Genomic DNA, 16499 nt, shown 5'->3' with positions numbered 1-16499 from the left:
TTAGCTACACACCCCATATAATAGCTAAGCTCACCCCCATGACAAAAAACATGAAAATACAAAAAAAAAGTCCTTACTACAAAGACTACTCAAAATGTCCCGAAATACAAGGCTAAAACCCTATACTACTAGAATGGCCAAAATACAAGGCCCAAACGAAGGAAAAACCTATTCTAATATTTACAAAGAAGAGTGGATCCTACCTTGACCCATGGGCTCAAAAATCTTCCCTAAGGTTCATGAGAATCCTAGGGCCTTCTTTAGTAGCTCTAGCCCAAGCCTCTTGGAGTCTTCTATCCAATACCTTTGGGGGGTATGATTGCATCAAAGTGCATAGCACAAAGCATTGAAGATGTGACACCCTCTATCCCGACATATATATAAATAAATAAAATATATTGGTAAACAAAATCACATGGTTAAAAGGTTCACATTCACTTGAATTACCAAATAAAACTCATTAAAAACATATTCGGCTCAAAATAAGACCGTCAAAATTTACAAAAATATTATCTTAAATCAGTGAGGCGAAATAAAATAGACTAACATCATAAAATTAACATAAAAACTTATATCCCAATGTCACATCTTATCAGAGCGTTGTGTCCCGATGTCCTTCAGCACAATATTCCTTAAAGCAGTTCACCTAGTCATCTGCTCCCCCGAACACAAAGTTCAAGATCATCACAGGATCCAAACACAAACAGCAAACTGGGAGTGAGTTATCACAGTCCTAACTAATAGAGAAACAAGACAACTAGATATACATGTCATATAAACCAAATAAAACTTACTTACACATAATTCACGTAATTCCACCACTTTGTCATTCAAAGTTCACTTTTCATCCATCAATCACACTTTTCAATCATCAATCACATTACACAAGAATCACACGCTCTAATCAAGACATAATAACACCTCAATTTCATAATAAACAATTAGCAAGCGCATGAGACAATTATGCTAAGACTCAAGCCTACATGCAATGTGGTACCATGTCAGTGAAAAACCACCCTGGGGCGCTTAGGAGTACATAACAAGACACACCACACAATGGGTTTGCCAAGTCACTCTCACTAAGTAAGATCATAGGGAGACCAGTCAGGGTCACGATGTTTTGCGAGAATGCTCCAACCATATGGGATCAGCATAGGCTTAAAGGAGCACTCAAACCTGGTGACCCCCAAGCCTACACTCCGAAGAGTCCGTCAGGGCCTCTCCCTCCTGATTCAGGTCCAACCCCTAAAATCATTTTAGCACACAGACACTGCTCGTGAATTATACAATACCCATGACCTCACACTCGTGTGTTAAACACGTACAACATATTGCGCTACAATTTAACACTGGTTCCTAAATAGGAAACCTACACTTTCTCTTTAACACTGCGCATTTACACTTTTCTCAAGATAACACTGGTCGGGTTATTGTACAATTCACAGCTTACAACACAAATAATGTCGCATCAAGAGTTAATCACACACTTATTTACAACCAAAACTCATTCACAATTTCACATCTCATAGTGTCACAATCCACCATCACATGTTTTCACGTAGCTCACAATTCAACACATGTTCTACTTTACACTTTTACTCAATCTCAATAACAATATTATAATCTCAAGGCAACATATTATTCCATAATTCATCACATATTTCATTTATAAACACTGCTCATGAATTATACAATATCACGACCTCGCACTCATGTTTCAAACATGTTTAACACAATTGCGCTACAATTTAACACTGGTTCCTAACTAGGAACCTACACTTTCTCTTTAGCACTGCGCATAAACACTGGTCGGGTTATTGTATAATTCATAGCTCATGATATAATTAATGTAACATCAAGTGTTAACACATTCAGTTATTCACAATAAAATATCATGTCCACACTATAGCATCTCATAACATCACATCAACCATCTCATAACATTCTCAATGATATTCCTAAGGTACAACATACACATGTTCATGAAATTTAACCATAATATTCTCAAACTCCAACACTTAATAATTTTTGAAATCATACTATAACACTCTACAATATTATTTACATAAATTATTAATATAAATAACTACCTCTATATCTATAAACTAGCATACATCATATTGAATCACAAATTTTAAAGTAAGCTTTCAATGCACAAATTCTAAATAATTATATGAACACTTTGGTCAGTTTCAATTATGACATTAATTTTTTTAAATTATATATAAAAACCTAAACAACAAGAAAAAGAGAAAATACAAAATCAATATCTCTCTCTAAATTTCTCCTTACTTTATTTCATCAGTTCATATTAATTAGAAAAAGTACTCGATTTATAGGGTTCACGCTCAACACAATAGCATATCAATTTCACAAAAATTGGTCTGTCAAACATATATAATTCACTGTAATAATTATAAGAATAAAATGAAAATTGCAAAAACACCCCAAAAGCCATTCCAATTGATATCTCTAAGGATCCCTACACATGTTCTCACTAATTCCCAATTGTGAATAACTCATCCCTTACCTACTCACATGTTTTCCGACAGCGATAGCAGCATCTCTAGCAGTTCCCTGAGATTCCTTCAGTTATTCCTTCGACTGCTCCGATAGAATTCCCAAACGTCAGAGAGACGGAGAAGAGATTGAAACCTCCACTTGTATTGTCTTCATGCGATTCCTTTTTCTCCATCCGCGAATATTATATCGCAAATCCCAACGGTGGAAGTGTGCGCAATTGAATTTCAAACAACATATCCAAATTTCATGAAAATCCAACGGTTAACGAAACTGGGATCGTAATTTTACTGAGACCGTTTTGGGTTTCTACGGAAAAGGAAGAGGCTACAATGCGAAAGGTATTTCTCTCAGCTCAAACATGATATCAAAATTTCCAACAGTGAGAATGCTCGGAATTGGGCTGCAAACGACGATCCAACGGTGAAAGAGTCCGAGATCGTCGTTTTTATGAGACAGGTTAGGTGGCCTGCGGGAAAAAGAGAGGGTTTTGGGAGAAGAGAAAAGAAACGAAATTGTGAGACAGAGGAGGCTGAGGCGTCAGTCCGAAAATTGACCTAGCATGTTGCCATTTATAACTAGGGGCATTTACGACCTATTATTTACTCTATTTATTTATTTATTATTTATTATTTTATAAAAACAAACTTTATTTTATTCTCTATCAAACAAATAAATAAAATACCCTTTTTATTTTCTCTCAAATCATTATTTTAATTAATAATTATATCTCCTTATTTATTTATTTATTTATTTATAACATCTTAGCATTTTTTTAAAACTCTATTTATTTATAAATAACAATCCTTTTTAATCTAGTTTACGAAAATTGAGATGTTACAGAAGAAATGACTGGGATGTGTTCTCTCACATGATCTTAATAGTGACACTCAGTTAAAATTACATAAACTACAATAACTATTTACTAAAGGCACAAGCAGAAAACAAAATATGACACATTATATAATAATTCAGCATTAGCTGACATATTTACCTTCTCCGACAGCTATAAGGGACAGAGCATGCGCAGGGGAGAGTACAACCTCTTCCTTTATTCCCTCAACAAAGGTTCCCTACAAATTAATCAATATATTGAATTTAGAGGGCAAGATTTAGAGAAAGAGAGAACAAAATCTTTTTAGAAGGAATTTAAATAATAGGAATAATTTTCTTCAAATATATGAAAATAACCAATAATATCTTGATTGCTTCTTAAAATATATTAGATTAACTTTTAAAATTAGTTTCCCTATTTCCTTCTTATCTCTTAGGATTGCTTACCAAATTTACATATCTCATTATTTGGTTCCTATATAGTTAGGACTATCATTAATATAAATAAGGGTTGGTGTTCCTGTTTCCGTTGTTTCTGTGATTTGTGAAGGGGATCTCCATCATTTCCATCATGTATGACTTGGTCCGACAGGCCTTTGTGGACGGGGAGAAGGTGTCAGAAAATCTCACATAGTGTCTCAATTTCTAGGGTGCAGTGTACACCTATTGGACAACTTAATGTCAATTAGTTTTTAGATGGAATCTGACAAAAGGGAAATGTTAGAAATATAAATATAAAATCATTTATGTATCCCCACTTAACAACCTAGGATTTTGGGATAGATGTTTTATGACATGATATCAAAGCCTCTATATCCAAGTGGTCTAGAGTTCAATGCATCAACCCCAAAGGACTATAGCATGAAGGAGTATTAGAAATATTAATATAAAATCTTAAGATAAGACACAAGAATAAGTTAAAAAACTAATCCTTCTCCCTTTCCTCTTGGTAATGATGTTTGGAGATGCTTACTACAGTTTCAAGTCCAATATCATTATGGAAGTTTATTGAAAGTCTTCAGTTACAAACAATTAAGAAAATAATAAGTGTTTTATCACTAAACTTATTGAAAAAAGAATCTGATGTGACAATGAAACAAGCCATTGATATTTAATGCATGCTAGTTATTTGATAAAACTGAGTGATAAGTGTTTGAGAAGGTGATAAAGTGTTTGAAAAGGTGAGAAAATTGAGAGAAAAGACTGATATTGTTAATTTTGAGTTGGTTACAATGAGAGGTATATATAGACCTCTGAGCCTTTACACTAGCAGTAACAGAATCTAATTAACTAACAGCAAAATATATAGACCTCTGATCAAGTGCTGATGCAAAATATCTAAAACATGACGCTGACTAACAAGCTGTTTTGCAAGACCCTCATAAAATTTGACTAACTAGTTGTTCTACACATTGAATAGAAAGATATAATCCAAAAAGCAAGGCAACACAAGCCCCTCAATCATAAAAAAAACTTTTGAAGGAACATATTATATATAAGATAGATGATAGATAACTGTTGAAGGCTTTAGCACCATACGGAGCCAAATTGCCCATCCAATCATGCATCCATATAGCACTAAGAAATTCCCACAAAATACTAGTCAGTTGACCACTTAATTCCAGAGACAGGAAAACATGTCCAAACATTAAAAAAGGCAGTTGACCACCTAATTCCATGATTAATTACTTGGAAAAATCCCCACTCATGGCATGCACTTCGAATTTTGCTAATTATTTCTGAATGCAAAGCTGGACCAGAGTGTTAATCCATAAATAGAAGGCCAAAAAAGTGTGATTATTAGGACCAAAAAACTTATTCCATATCCGTACTAACACATAAATTAATTTGTAGGGAAAAAGCACAAAACCTATAAAGTATAAACAATATTGGCAAGTTAACTTTGATTAATTAGTATAAATTGAATCAATAAGTGACATCTAATTACTGACTATGTATCTAAGCCGCCCCAGTTTTGTATATGTTTGTGATGTGGGGATCGAAGGAATATAATAATATGCACCTGCTTCTAAAAGAAAATAATATATTACACTACAGAAGATATATCAACCATAATGGGTACCAATTTTGAGTCCGTTTATCATTTGACTCAACTGGTACACCTGCTTCTAAAAGAATTTGGACAAGGAAGAATAATATTTATTTCGTCCATTGCAGGCTTAAAAGCTCTTCCCATTTACTCTGGAGTTAGAAGATTATAGCATCTCCCCACACTGCAACCCTCAGACCCCACAAAAGACTTTAAATCAGACACCAAATTAATATAACTGTGTGAGAAACTCTAGTTTCCTATCAATTGAAAGGCTTAGGGGTACAACATATACGTTTACCTTGTAAGTCTGCACCCATATTTAGTTTTCCCCATATTTCAACATATACCCAGTTTCCTAGCAGAACAGATGTCTACAACATGGAGAATGTAACCAAGTAACACTAAATAGACCCAGAGTTTTAAGATGAAAAAGTCATAGAAAAAACATATAGCAAATGGCTTTAATATCTAATTAAAATGCTTCGGAAACAAATTAATGTGACAAAATCACAGATTCAACAAAAGTGCCATGATGTCATGTTCAATTTATTCTCTGGCAAACATTCAAAGCACAAAGGAGCACCATATAATACAGGGATAAATACTCACAGAAAAGAGAGCAAGTCCATGCTCAAATTGAGCTTTACTACGGCCACAATCCGCAGCCCGCTTCATCCTTTTTCTTGCTAGTTGATGGTTACGTGTCAGTCCTTCCCCAAAGGAGAAGCACAAGGAGATATTGTACATAGCACGAACATATCCACCCTTTGCAGCTTTCATATACCATTTAGCATGTTCCAGAAAAAAAAAAAACTTGTTAAAACCAAAGATCACAACACATCACAATAACAAAAGAACCCAAAACTGTCGAAGATTAATCTAGAAAAGTGTAGATGTATAATTGGTGATCCATTATCTAGAGAGTTTTACACCTATGAAGATGTTGTAGTGTGTAGAAACTTCTTGATGGATGTAGAAAAATATCTTATAGAAACACCTAAAACATTATAGAGATGGATGGTAGATGATAGATGAGTCTAGAAGACTTTAGGACTAAGTAGTATAGAAGTGTGTAGAAATCACCTATGTAACCTATTTAAGGACATAAGTTGTAGCAAGCCATGCAATGTAAGAAAAGAAGCTAATAAGTACAATTCAAGTTAAGGTTTCAATTTTCTGAAAACTCATCCTCTTCCTACTCACATCATTTCTATCATACATTTTTACCATATCCTTCCATAGAAAAAAGGCAAAACCACGTCCCATATCCTAACAGTGGCATCAGAGCAGTGTTGATCCTATGGCCTTTGCTACATCACCTAGCCCACCAACCTTCAACTATAACCAAACCTTAGTTCCCATATTTAATGGGGAAGCATATGATTATTGGAGCATCCAAATGCAAACTCTATCCATCTCACAAGACTTGTGGGATGTTAAGAATGACTATCCAGTCCCAGAAAGTCAAGAAGAATTGGCTACGTGGACAACAACAAAGCAAAAGGATTAAACTTCAATCTTTGTGGAAGGATTTTGATACATTAATAATGCAGGAAGATGAATCTATACAATCTTTCTTCTCTTGTGTCTCTAATATCTTCAATTAAATCAGAAGTTATGGGGACACGATTGAAGACAAGAAAATAATACTAAAAATATTAAGAAGTCTTCCCGTAAAATATGATCATATTGTGGCTGCCATAGAAGAATCAAAAGATTTATCTAAACTCACTCTAGTAGAATTAATGGGCTCTTTAGGAGCTCATGAAGCTAGAATGAAAAGATTTGAGTAGCCACTAGAGCAAGCATTCCAATCTAAAATTAATATCTCTAAAAATGATGGAGATAAGAAAAATAACCACGGTAAATTTCCTCAAAAAAGAAGAGGAGCATTTACTAATCGTGGTAAAAGGAGCGAAAAGCAATGGAGTAATAATGCTTCAAGCTCCTATTGCAAATTATGCAAGAAAAATAATCATGATACAAATGATTGTCGGTACAAATGCAAAAAGTGCAAAAGGCACCTACACTATGAAAAAGATTGTTTTTACCGACAAAAAGAAGAAGCAAATTTTCTGGAAAATAAAGAATCCCTTGATCATACTTTGTACTCCGCTTTATCTTCTCAAGAATCAAGGGATGTATGGTATGTTGATAGTGGTTGTTCAAACCACATGACAAAAAACAAAAGTTGCTTTGTGCAACTAGATGAGACAATAAAAATCCAAAGTTACACTTGGTGATGGAAATGTTCAAACAGTTGAAGGAAAAGGCACCATTGCTGTTAAAACTCAAAATGGTAGCCAAAAATATATCCATGATGTTTTTTATGTGCCAGGTCTTACTCAAAATCTTCTAAATGCTGGTCAACTTATTCATAAAAATTATAAAGTCATCTTTGATGATGATAAATGTAATATCATTGATAAAAGAAAGGGCCAAATTATTTCTATCAAAATGGCTCCTAATAAAGTATTTCCTCTATATATGCCATTTGGGCAAAACAATGTATTGAAATATGAGAATATGGATGAGTCCATACTGTGGCACTTGAAGTATGGTCATCTGAACTTTAATGGCCTCAAATTATTAAAACAAAAAAATATTGTGCTTGGGCTTCCTTTTATTTCATCTATGGCAAGATGCACAGGTTATCATTTCTAAAAACATCTTGGAGAGATAAATCTCCACTTCAACTGGTGCACGTTGATATCTGGGGACCACCAAGTACCCCCAGCTTTGGTGGAAGAAGATAGTTTCTCCTCTTCATTGATGACTACACCCGAATGATGTGGGTGTACTTCATCCAACAAAAATCTGATGCATTCTCTTGCTTCAAGGAGTTCAAGTCCCTAGTGGAAAAGCAAAGTGGGCATTCCCTCAAAATCTTGAGAATAGATCGCGAGGGAGAATTCAATGGGCACATATTCATCAATTTTTACAATGATCATGGCATCAAGAAGGAGCTGACTATTTGTCACACTCCACAACAGAATGGTGTCATTGGAAAGAAAAATAGAACCATTGTGGAAATGGCTCGATCGATGCTACAACACAAGAACCTGCCAAAGAATCTATGGGCGGAAGCTGTTAGCACAACAGTATACATCCTCAACCGTTCTCCAACTAAAGCAGTCTTAAATATGACGCAATATGAAGCATGGTTCAACAGAAAACCAACAGTTGATCATTTTAAAGTTTTTTGATATGTTGCTTATTCGCACATTCCAAAGGAGAACCGAGAAAAGCTCGATGGAAAAGGAGAAAAGTGCATCTTTGTCGACTATAGTGACCAATCTAAAGGTTACCGATTATTCAAACTAGATTCAAAGCAGCTGATCATTTCAAGAGATGTCATCTTTGACGAAGGAGCAAGCTAGCAATGGAGTACTGAAGTCAATGAGACGCAAGAAGTAACCAATCCAAGCCTGTGCACACTGCCGCCATCACCAACACAGCATGACCAACAACACCAGCAAGAAGAAGTAGAAGAAGTCCCACAACAACAACTTCGAAGATCAGGAAGGCCACACAAACCAATTCAAAGTACGCAAATGTTGGATTTTTTGCCTACGAACCTCAAAATTTTGAGGAAGCATCAAAAGAAGAAGTTTGGAGAAAATCCATGGATGAGGAAATCAAAATGATAGAGAAAAATCATACGTGGGAGCTCATGCAAAAACCAGAAGATAAGGAGATCATTGGCCTGAAATGGGTTTACAAAATTAAATATAATGAGGATGGAACAATCCAGAAACACAAAGCACGACTTGTCGCTAAAGGCTATTTACAACTGCCAAGAGTTAATTTCATTGAGACATTTGCTCCCGTTGTGCGCATGGAAACAATTAGAACTATACTAGCCTTAGTTGCACAGTTAAAGCTACAAGTCTATCAGCTAGATGTAAAATCAGCTTTCTTGAATGGAGAGATTGAAGAATAAGTCTACGTGGAGCAACCACAAGGATACAAAGTTCAAGGAGAAGAAGACAAAGTATATCACTTGAAAAAGGCACTTTATGGTCTCAAACAAGCTCCCCAAGCATGGAACAACAAAATAGACAAATACCTCGTCGAGCATAGATTCCTCAAAAGTCCAAGTGAGTCATCACTATATGTAAAGATGCAAGGTAATCATTGTAGAAGCAAGCTTCATGATGATGAATCAAGTTGATTCAAGAATTTTTGACAATGACAAAGATGATGACAAAAAGCCCAAAGAATGATTTTAAGATTAAATCAAGAACAATTCAAGAATCAAGAGAAGTTTGATTTCAAGATTCAAGAAAAGATGAATTCAAGTTTCAAGAGAAGAAATCAAGAAGACTTCACAAGGGAAGTATTGAAAAGATTTTTCAAAAAACAAGCATAGCACAGTTTTATTTTTCAAAAGAGTTTTCACAAAATTTTCTAAGTTACCAGAGTTTTTACTCTCTGGTAATCGATTACCAGTGGCAAAGTTTGTTTTCAAAAGCTTTCAACTGAATTTACAACGTTCCAATTAATTTCAAAATGGTGTAATCGATTACAAAATATTGATAATTGATTACTAGTGTGTTTGAACATTGAAATTCAAATTCAATTGTGAATAGTCACATCCTTTCATAAAAAGCCTTGTGTAATCGATTACAAGGATTTGGTATCGATTACCAGTGACAAGTTTTGAATAAAAATCAAAAGATGTAACTCTTCCAATGGTTTTCAAGTTTTTCTAAAGGTTATGACTCTTCTAATGGTTTTCTTGACCAGACATGAAGAGTCTATAAAAGCAAGACCTTGACTTGCATTTTAAGAACAATGATTACAACTTACAACCTTTACAAACAACTTTTCCACATATTCTTTTACAACCTTTGAATCTCTTTGAACATCTTCTTCAACTTCTTCTTCTTCTTCCTTTGCAAAAAGCTTTCTAAAGTTTTTTGGTTTTCCAAACCTTGAAAACAAAAGTGTGTTATTCATCTTTTTCATTCTCTTCTCCCTTTGCCAAAAAGAATTCGCCAAGGACTAACCGCCAGAATTCTTTTTGTGTCTCTCTTCTCCCTTTTACAAAAGAACAAAGGACTAACCGCCTGAATTCTTTTGTGTCTCCTTTCTCCCTTGTCAAAGAATTCAATAAGACACAGTCTGAAAATTCTTTTGATTCTTCCATTTCCCTTATACAAAAGATTTCAAAGGACTAATCGCCTGAGATATCTTTTGTATCCCCTTCACAAAGTTTCAAAGGACTAACCGCTTGAGAACATTGTCTTAACACATTGGAGGGTACATCCTTTGTGGTACAAGTAGAGGGTACTTATACTTGGGTTGTTGTAACTGAGAAATAGAGAGGGTACATCTCTTGTGGATCAGTTCTAGTGGAGGTTACATCCACTAGGTTGTTCAAAGAGAACAAGGGAGGGTACATCTCTTGTGGATCTTTTCTTCTAAAGGATTTTACAAGGTTGAAAAGAAATCTCAAGGACCGCAGGTCGCTTGGGAAATGGATGTAGGCACGGGTTATTGCCGAACTAGTATAAAACTCTTGTGTTTGTCTTCTTCTTCCCTACACTCTTTATTTTCTGCTATGCACTTTAACTATCGCTTTTACTTTTGGTTAAGTTTCTTTTCTATTCTTTACTTTCTTAACAACATAGTAAAAGCCTAAGAAGGATTAGATTATTAATTAGTAAAGGTTCATTTATAATTAATTCAACCCTCCCTTCTTAATTATTCCGAGGCCACTTGATCCAACAAGTGGTATCAAAGCAGGTTTTTTTAAGAAAGTTTAACCACTTCAAGATTCATGGCCTCTTTAAACTCTTTGTTTTTCAAAAGTATTTTTAGGAACAGGTCAAATTTGAAATCATTTCATGATTATGATGAAGACCAAGCCAACTTGTGTCTCGTGACAAAATATCATGATAACAACAAAGAAGAGTCAGTAAGGAAGAAGTGGTACATCGACAGTGGATGTTCCAAGCATATGATAGGAGATGTATCCAAATTTACAACCATTTCCCATAAGAAAAGTGGACACGTTACATATGGCGACAACAACAAAGGCAAAATTATTGGAGTTGGTAAAATAGGTACGAGTTCCTCTACTCCTATTGAAAATGTGTTACTTGTAGAAGGATTAAAGCATAGCCTATTAAGTGTTAGTCAATTATGTGATAGAGGATATAAAGTATCTTTTGATTCTGAAAAATGTGTTATTAAGCATGAACATGACAAAGACATTGAGCATATAGGTTCCAGAGAAAATAATGTTTACATGATTGATTTAAAACAAAAATCTGAAAATGATAGATGCTTTCTAAGTAAAGATTGTGATGCATGGTTACGGCATTAGAGAATTGCTCATATTAACATGGATCATCTAAATAGATTAATTTCAAAAGATCTAGTTATTGGTTTACCAAAATTAAAATTTGAAAAAGATAAGTTATGTGATGCATGCCAAAAAAAGGTAAACAAACAAAAGTATCTTTTAAATCTAAAAATATTGTTTCTACCACTCAACCATTACAATTATTGCACATGGATTTGTTTGGACCATCTAGAGTCATGAGTTTTGGTGGAAGTTACTATGTATTAGTAATTGTTGATGACTATTCTAGATATACTTGGACTTTATTTCTTACTCATAAAAATGATGCATTCCATGCATTTAGAAGACTTGCCAAGTCATCCAAAACAAGAAGAATCTCAAAATTATCTCCATCAGAAGTGATCATGGAGGTGAATTTGAAAACAATGATTTTGAAATGTTTTGTGATGAACATGGCATAGAACAAAACTTTTCTGCACCTAAGACACCCCAACAAAATGGAGTAGTAGAAAGGAAAAATAGAGCCCTAGAAGAAATTGCTAGAACTCTTTTAAATGACACACCACTTCCAAAATATTTTTGGGCACAAGCGGTTAACACCGCATGTTATATTATGAATAGAGCCTTAATAAGACCCATTCTTAAGAAAACCTTATATGAACTTTTTAACAATAGAAAACCAAACATTGCTCATTTACATGTTTTTGGATGTAAATGTTTTGTCCTAAACAATGATAAAGAAAGCCTAGGAAAGTTTGATGCTAAGGTAGATGAGGGTATCTTCCATGGATATTCCTTACATAGCAAAGCATTTAGGATATACAACAAAAGAACCATGACAATTGAGGGATCAATACATGGTACTTTTGATGAAACTAATATTACCTCCCCGAGAAAGGAGTTTCTTGATGATATTGCAGATTCTTTGGAAGATACACAAAATGAAGAAAGAAATCTAAAAAGAAAGAGAGATGATGAAAACAAGGATGATCAAGTTGACACACCATAAGAAAATGATAATCTTCCCAAAGAATGGAAAACTTCAAGAAATCATCCTCTTGACAACATCATCGGAGATATCTCAAAAGGGGTAACAACTAGACACTCTCTCAAAGATTTATGCAATAATATGGCTTTTGTTTCGTTAATAGAACCTAAAAACTTTAAGGAAGCTATTATAGATTATCATTGGATAGTAGCTATGCAAGAAGAATTAAATCAATTTGAAAGAAATGATGTATGGGAATTAGTAGAGAAACCTTCAAATTATCCAATCATAGGAACTAAGTGGGTATTTAGAAATAAATTGGATGAAAATGGTATAGTAATTAGAAATAAAGCTAGACTTGTAGCAAAAGGATATAACCAAGAAAAGGTATAGACTATGAAGAAACCTTTGCACCTGTAGCTAGATTAGAAACCATTAGGATGCTATTAGCATATGCATCTATTATGAATTTTAAACTATATCAAATGGATGTCAAGAGTGCTTTCTTAAATGGTCTAATTCAAGAGGAGGTATATGTAGAACAACCTCCTGGATTTGAAGACTCACAAAAATTAGACCATGTTTATAGATTAAAGAAAGCACTTTATGGCTTAAAACAAGCACCTAGGGCTTGGTATGAAAGGTTAAGTAAATTCCTATTAGAAAAGAATTTCACTCGAGGGAAAGTAGATACCACCTTATTCATAAAAAAGAAGGATAATGATATCTTATTGGTACAAATTTATGTTGATGATATAATTTTTGGATCTTCTAATGAATCTTTGTGCAAGGAGTTTTCTATTGATATGAAAAGTGAGTTTGAGATGTCCATGATGGGTGAGTTAAATTACTTTCTTGGACTACAAATCAAACAAACAAATTATGGGATCTTTGTCAACCAAGCAAAATATTGCAAGGAACTCATTAAGAGATTTGGAATGGAAAACTCAAAACACTTGGCTACTCCTACGAACACCAGTAGTTATCTTGACAAAGATGAATCCGGTCAACTCGTTGATGCAAAGCAATACAGAGGTATGATTGGATCTCTACTTTACTTATCGACAAGTAGGCCAGATATTATGTTTAGTGTATGCATGTGTGCAAGATTTCAATCAAATCCAAAGTTTCCACATTTAATGGCAGTAAAAAGAATCTTAAGATATCTATTAGGAACAGTTAACTTAGGATTATGGTACCCTAAGAATTCTTTATGCAATTTAGTAGGATACTCAGATTCGGATTTTGCTGGATCAAAAAAAGATAGGAAAAGTACTAGTGGCACATGTCAATTCATAGGGTATGCTCTTGTTTCTTGGAATAGCAAGAAGCAAAATAGTGTAGCATTATCCACAGCAGAAGCAGAATATATTTCTGCTGGTAGTTGTTATGCACAAATTCTGTGGATGAAACAACAACTATCTGATTATGGAATAGTATTAGATCACATTCCCATAAAATGTGATAACACAAGTGCCATAAACATATCTAAAAATCCAGTCCTTCACTCTAGAACCAAGCATATAAAAATTAGGCATCATTTTATTAGAGATCATGTTCTAAAAGGTGATGTTGTTTTAGAATTTGTAGATACTAAAAATCAACTTGCAGACATCTTCACAAAACCACTAAACAAAGATTCTTTCTACAATATTAGAAGAGAATTAGGACTGCTAGATGTTAGTGACCTATCTAAATGATCTATATTATTATGACATTTGAACAATTTAGTATTTCTTTTATTTGCATAATATGACTGAACAATTATGAATTATGTTATATGACTATGTGGTTTGTATATATTTGATCTATTCATGTTTCTTGCTTCATAATTGGTTTAGATTTTTCAATGAATGTCTTGTGTATGATTATTTATTTATGTATGTTTTATATTTGTTACGCACTTTGGTTTTTTGTTGATGCCAAAGAGGGAGAGAAATAAGGATTAAATCAAGAACTCACATAAGTAATTAACTTAATTTCAAGAGAAGCTTAAACTCAAAAATAAAGGGGGAGAATATGGAGAATTAAGTGAGTGATCGACTAGGAAAAAGTATGTGTATATGTTTCTTGATTTTAGGATTGTCATCATCAAAAAGGGGGAGATTGTAGAAGCAAGCTTCATGATGATGAATCAAGTTGATTCTAGAAGTTTTGATAATGACAAAGATGATGACAAAAAGCCCAAAGAATGATTTCAAGATTAAATCAAGAACAATTCAAGAATCAAGAGAAGTTTGATTTTAAGATTCAAGAAAAGATGAATTCAGGTTTCAAAAGAAGAAATCAAGAAGACTTCACAAGGGAAATATTGAAAAGATTTTTCAAAAAACAAACATAGCACAATTTTGTTTTTCAAAAGAGTTTTCACAAAATTTTCTAAGTTACCAGAGTTTTTACTCTCTGGTAATCGATTACCAGTTTTATGTAATCGATTACCAGTGGCAAAGTTTGTTTTCAAAAGCTTTCAACTGAATTTACAACGTTCCAATTAATTTCAAAATGGTGTAATCGATTACAAGATATTGATAATTGATTACCAGTGCGTTTGAACATTGAAATTCAAATTCAATTGTGAAGAGTCACATCCTTTCATAAAAAGCCTTGTGTAATCGATTAAAAGGATTTGCTAATCGATTACCAGTGACAAGTTTTGAATAAAAATCAAAAGATGTAACTCTTCCAATGGTTTTCAGGTTTTTCTAAAGGTTGTAACTCTTCTAATGGTTTTCTTGACCAGACATGAAGAGTCTATAAAAGCAAGACCTTGACTTGCATTTTAAGAACAATGATTACAACTTACAACCTTTACAAACAACTTTTCCATATATTCTTTTACAACCTTTGAATCTCTTTGAACATCTTCTTCAACTTCTTCTTCTTCTTCCTTTGCAGAAAGCTTTCTAAAGTTTTTTGGTTTTCCAAACCTTGAAAACAAAAGTGTGTTATTCATCTTTTTCATTCTCTTCTCCCTTTGCCAAAAATAATTCGCCAAGGACTAACTACCTGAATTCTTTTTGTGTCTCTCTTCTCCCTTTTCCAAAAGAACAAAGGACTAACCGCCTGAATTCTTTTGTGTTTCCCTTCTCCCTTGTCAAAGAATTCAATAAGACACAGTCTGAAAATTCTTTTGATTCTTCCCTTCCCCTTATACAAAAGATTTCAAAGGACTAACCGCCTGAGATATCTTTTGTATCCCCTTCACAAAGTTTCAAAGGACTAACTGCCTGAGAACATTGTCTTAACACATTGGAGGGTACATCCTTTGTGGTACAAGTAGAGGGTACATCTACTTGGATTGTTGTAACTGAGAACAAGAGAGGGTACATCTCTTGTGGATCAGTTCTAGTGGAGGGTACATCCACTAGGTTGTTCAAAGAGAATAAGGGAGGGTACATCCCTTGTGGATCTTTTCTTCTAAACGATTTTACAAGGTTGAAAAGAAATCTCAAGGACCGCAGGTCGCTTGGGAACTGGATGTAGGCACGGATTGTTGTCGAACCAGTATAAAACTGTTGTGTTTGTCTTCTTCTTCTCTACACTCTTTATTTTCCGCTGTGCAATTTAATTATCGCTTTTACTTTTGGTTAAGTTTCTTTTCTATTCTTTACTTTCTTAACAACATAGTAAAAGCCTAAGAAGGATTTGATTTTTAATTAGTAAAGGTTCATCAATAATTAATTCAACCCCCCCTTCTTAATTATTCCGAGGCCACTTGATCCAACAATCATTTCTTGATTTTGTGTCTATACGTAGTTGATTTAATCTACACTGGCAACAACTCACAGATG

The 16499-nt window shown here is 34.0% G+C and overlaps 1 protein-coding gene across 1 annotated transcript; it reads right to left on the bottom strand.

Annotated features, from left to right (window-relative positions):
• Positions 1–447: 447 nt before the first annotated feature.
• LOC121173160 (F-box protein At1g70590-like) lies at positions 448–6452 on the bottom strand. The gene is made up of 3 exons (XM_041007230.1): positions 6017–6452; positions 3515–3593; positions 448–654 (listed from the first exon to the last, which is right to left on the bottom strand). Exons 1-3 carry the CDS (start codon positions 6185–6187, stop codon positions 647–649), a joined length of 258 nt encoding a protein of 85 aa, XP_040863164.1. The 5' UTR covers positions 6188–6452; the 3' UTR covers positions 448–646.
• Positions 6453–16499: the final 10047 nt, after the last annotated feature.

Source organism: Glycine max, chromosome 2, assembly GCF_000004515.6.
Source record: "Glycine max cultivar Williams 82 chromosome 2, Glycine_max_v4.0, whole genome shotgun sequence".
NCBI lineage: Eukaryota > Viridiplantae > Streptophyta > Magnoliopsida > Fabales > Fabaceae > Glycine > Glycine max.
The sequence above is the reverse complement of the archived record's forward strand: the minus strand, read 5'-3'. Positions and strand labels throughout refer to the sequence as shown.

Excerpts from the sequence above, each read along its gene's own strand:
- LOC121173160 (XM_041007230.1), bottom strand. The coding sequence starts at position 6,187 with ATGAAAGCTGCAAAGGGTGGATATGTTCGTGCTATGTACAATATCTCC. Across the intron at positions 3,594-6,016 it reads ATGGACTTGCTCTCTTTTCT|GGAACCTTTGTTGAGGGAAT; the intron begins GTGAGTATTTAT and ends ATTAATTTGTAG.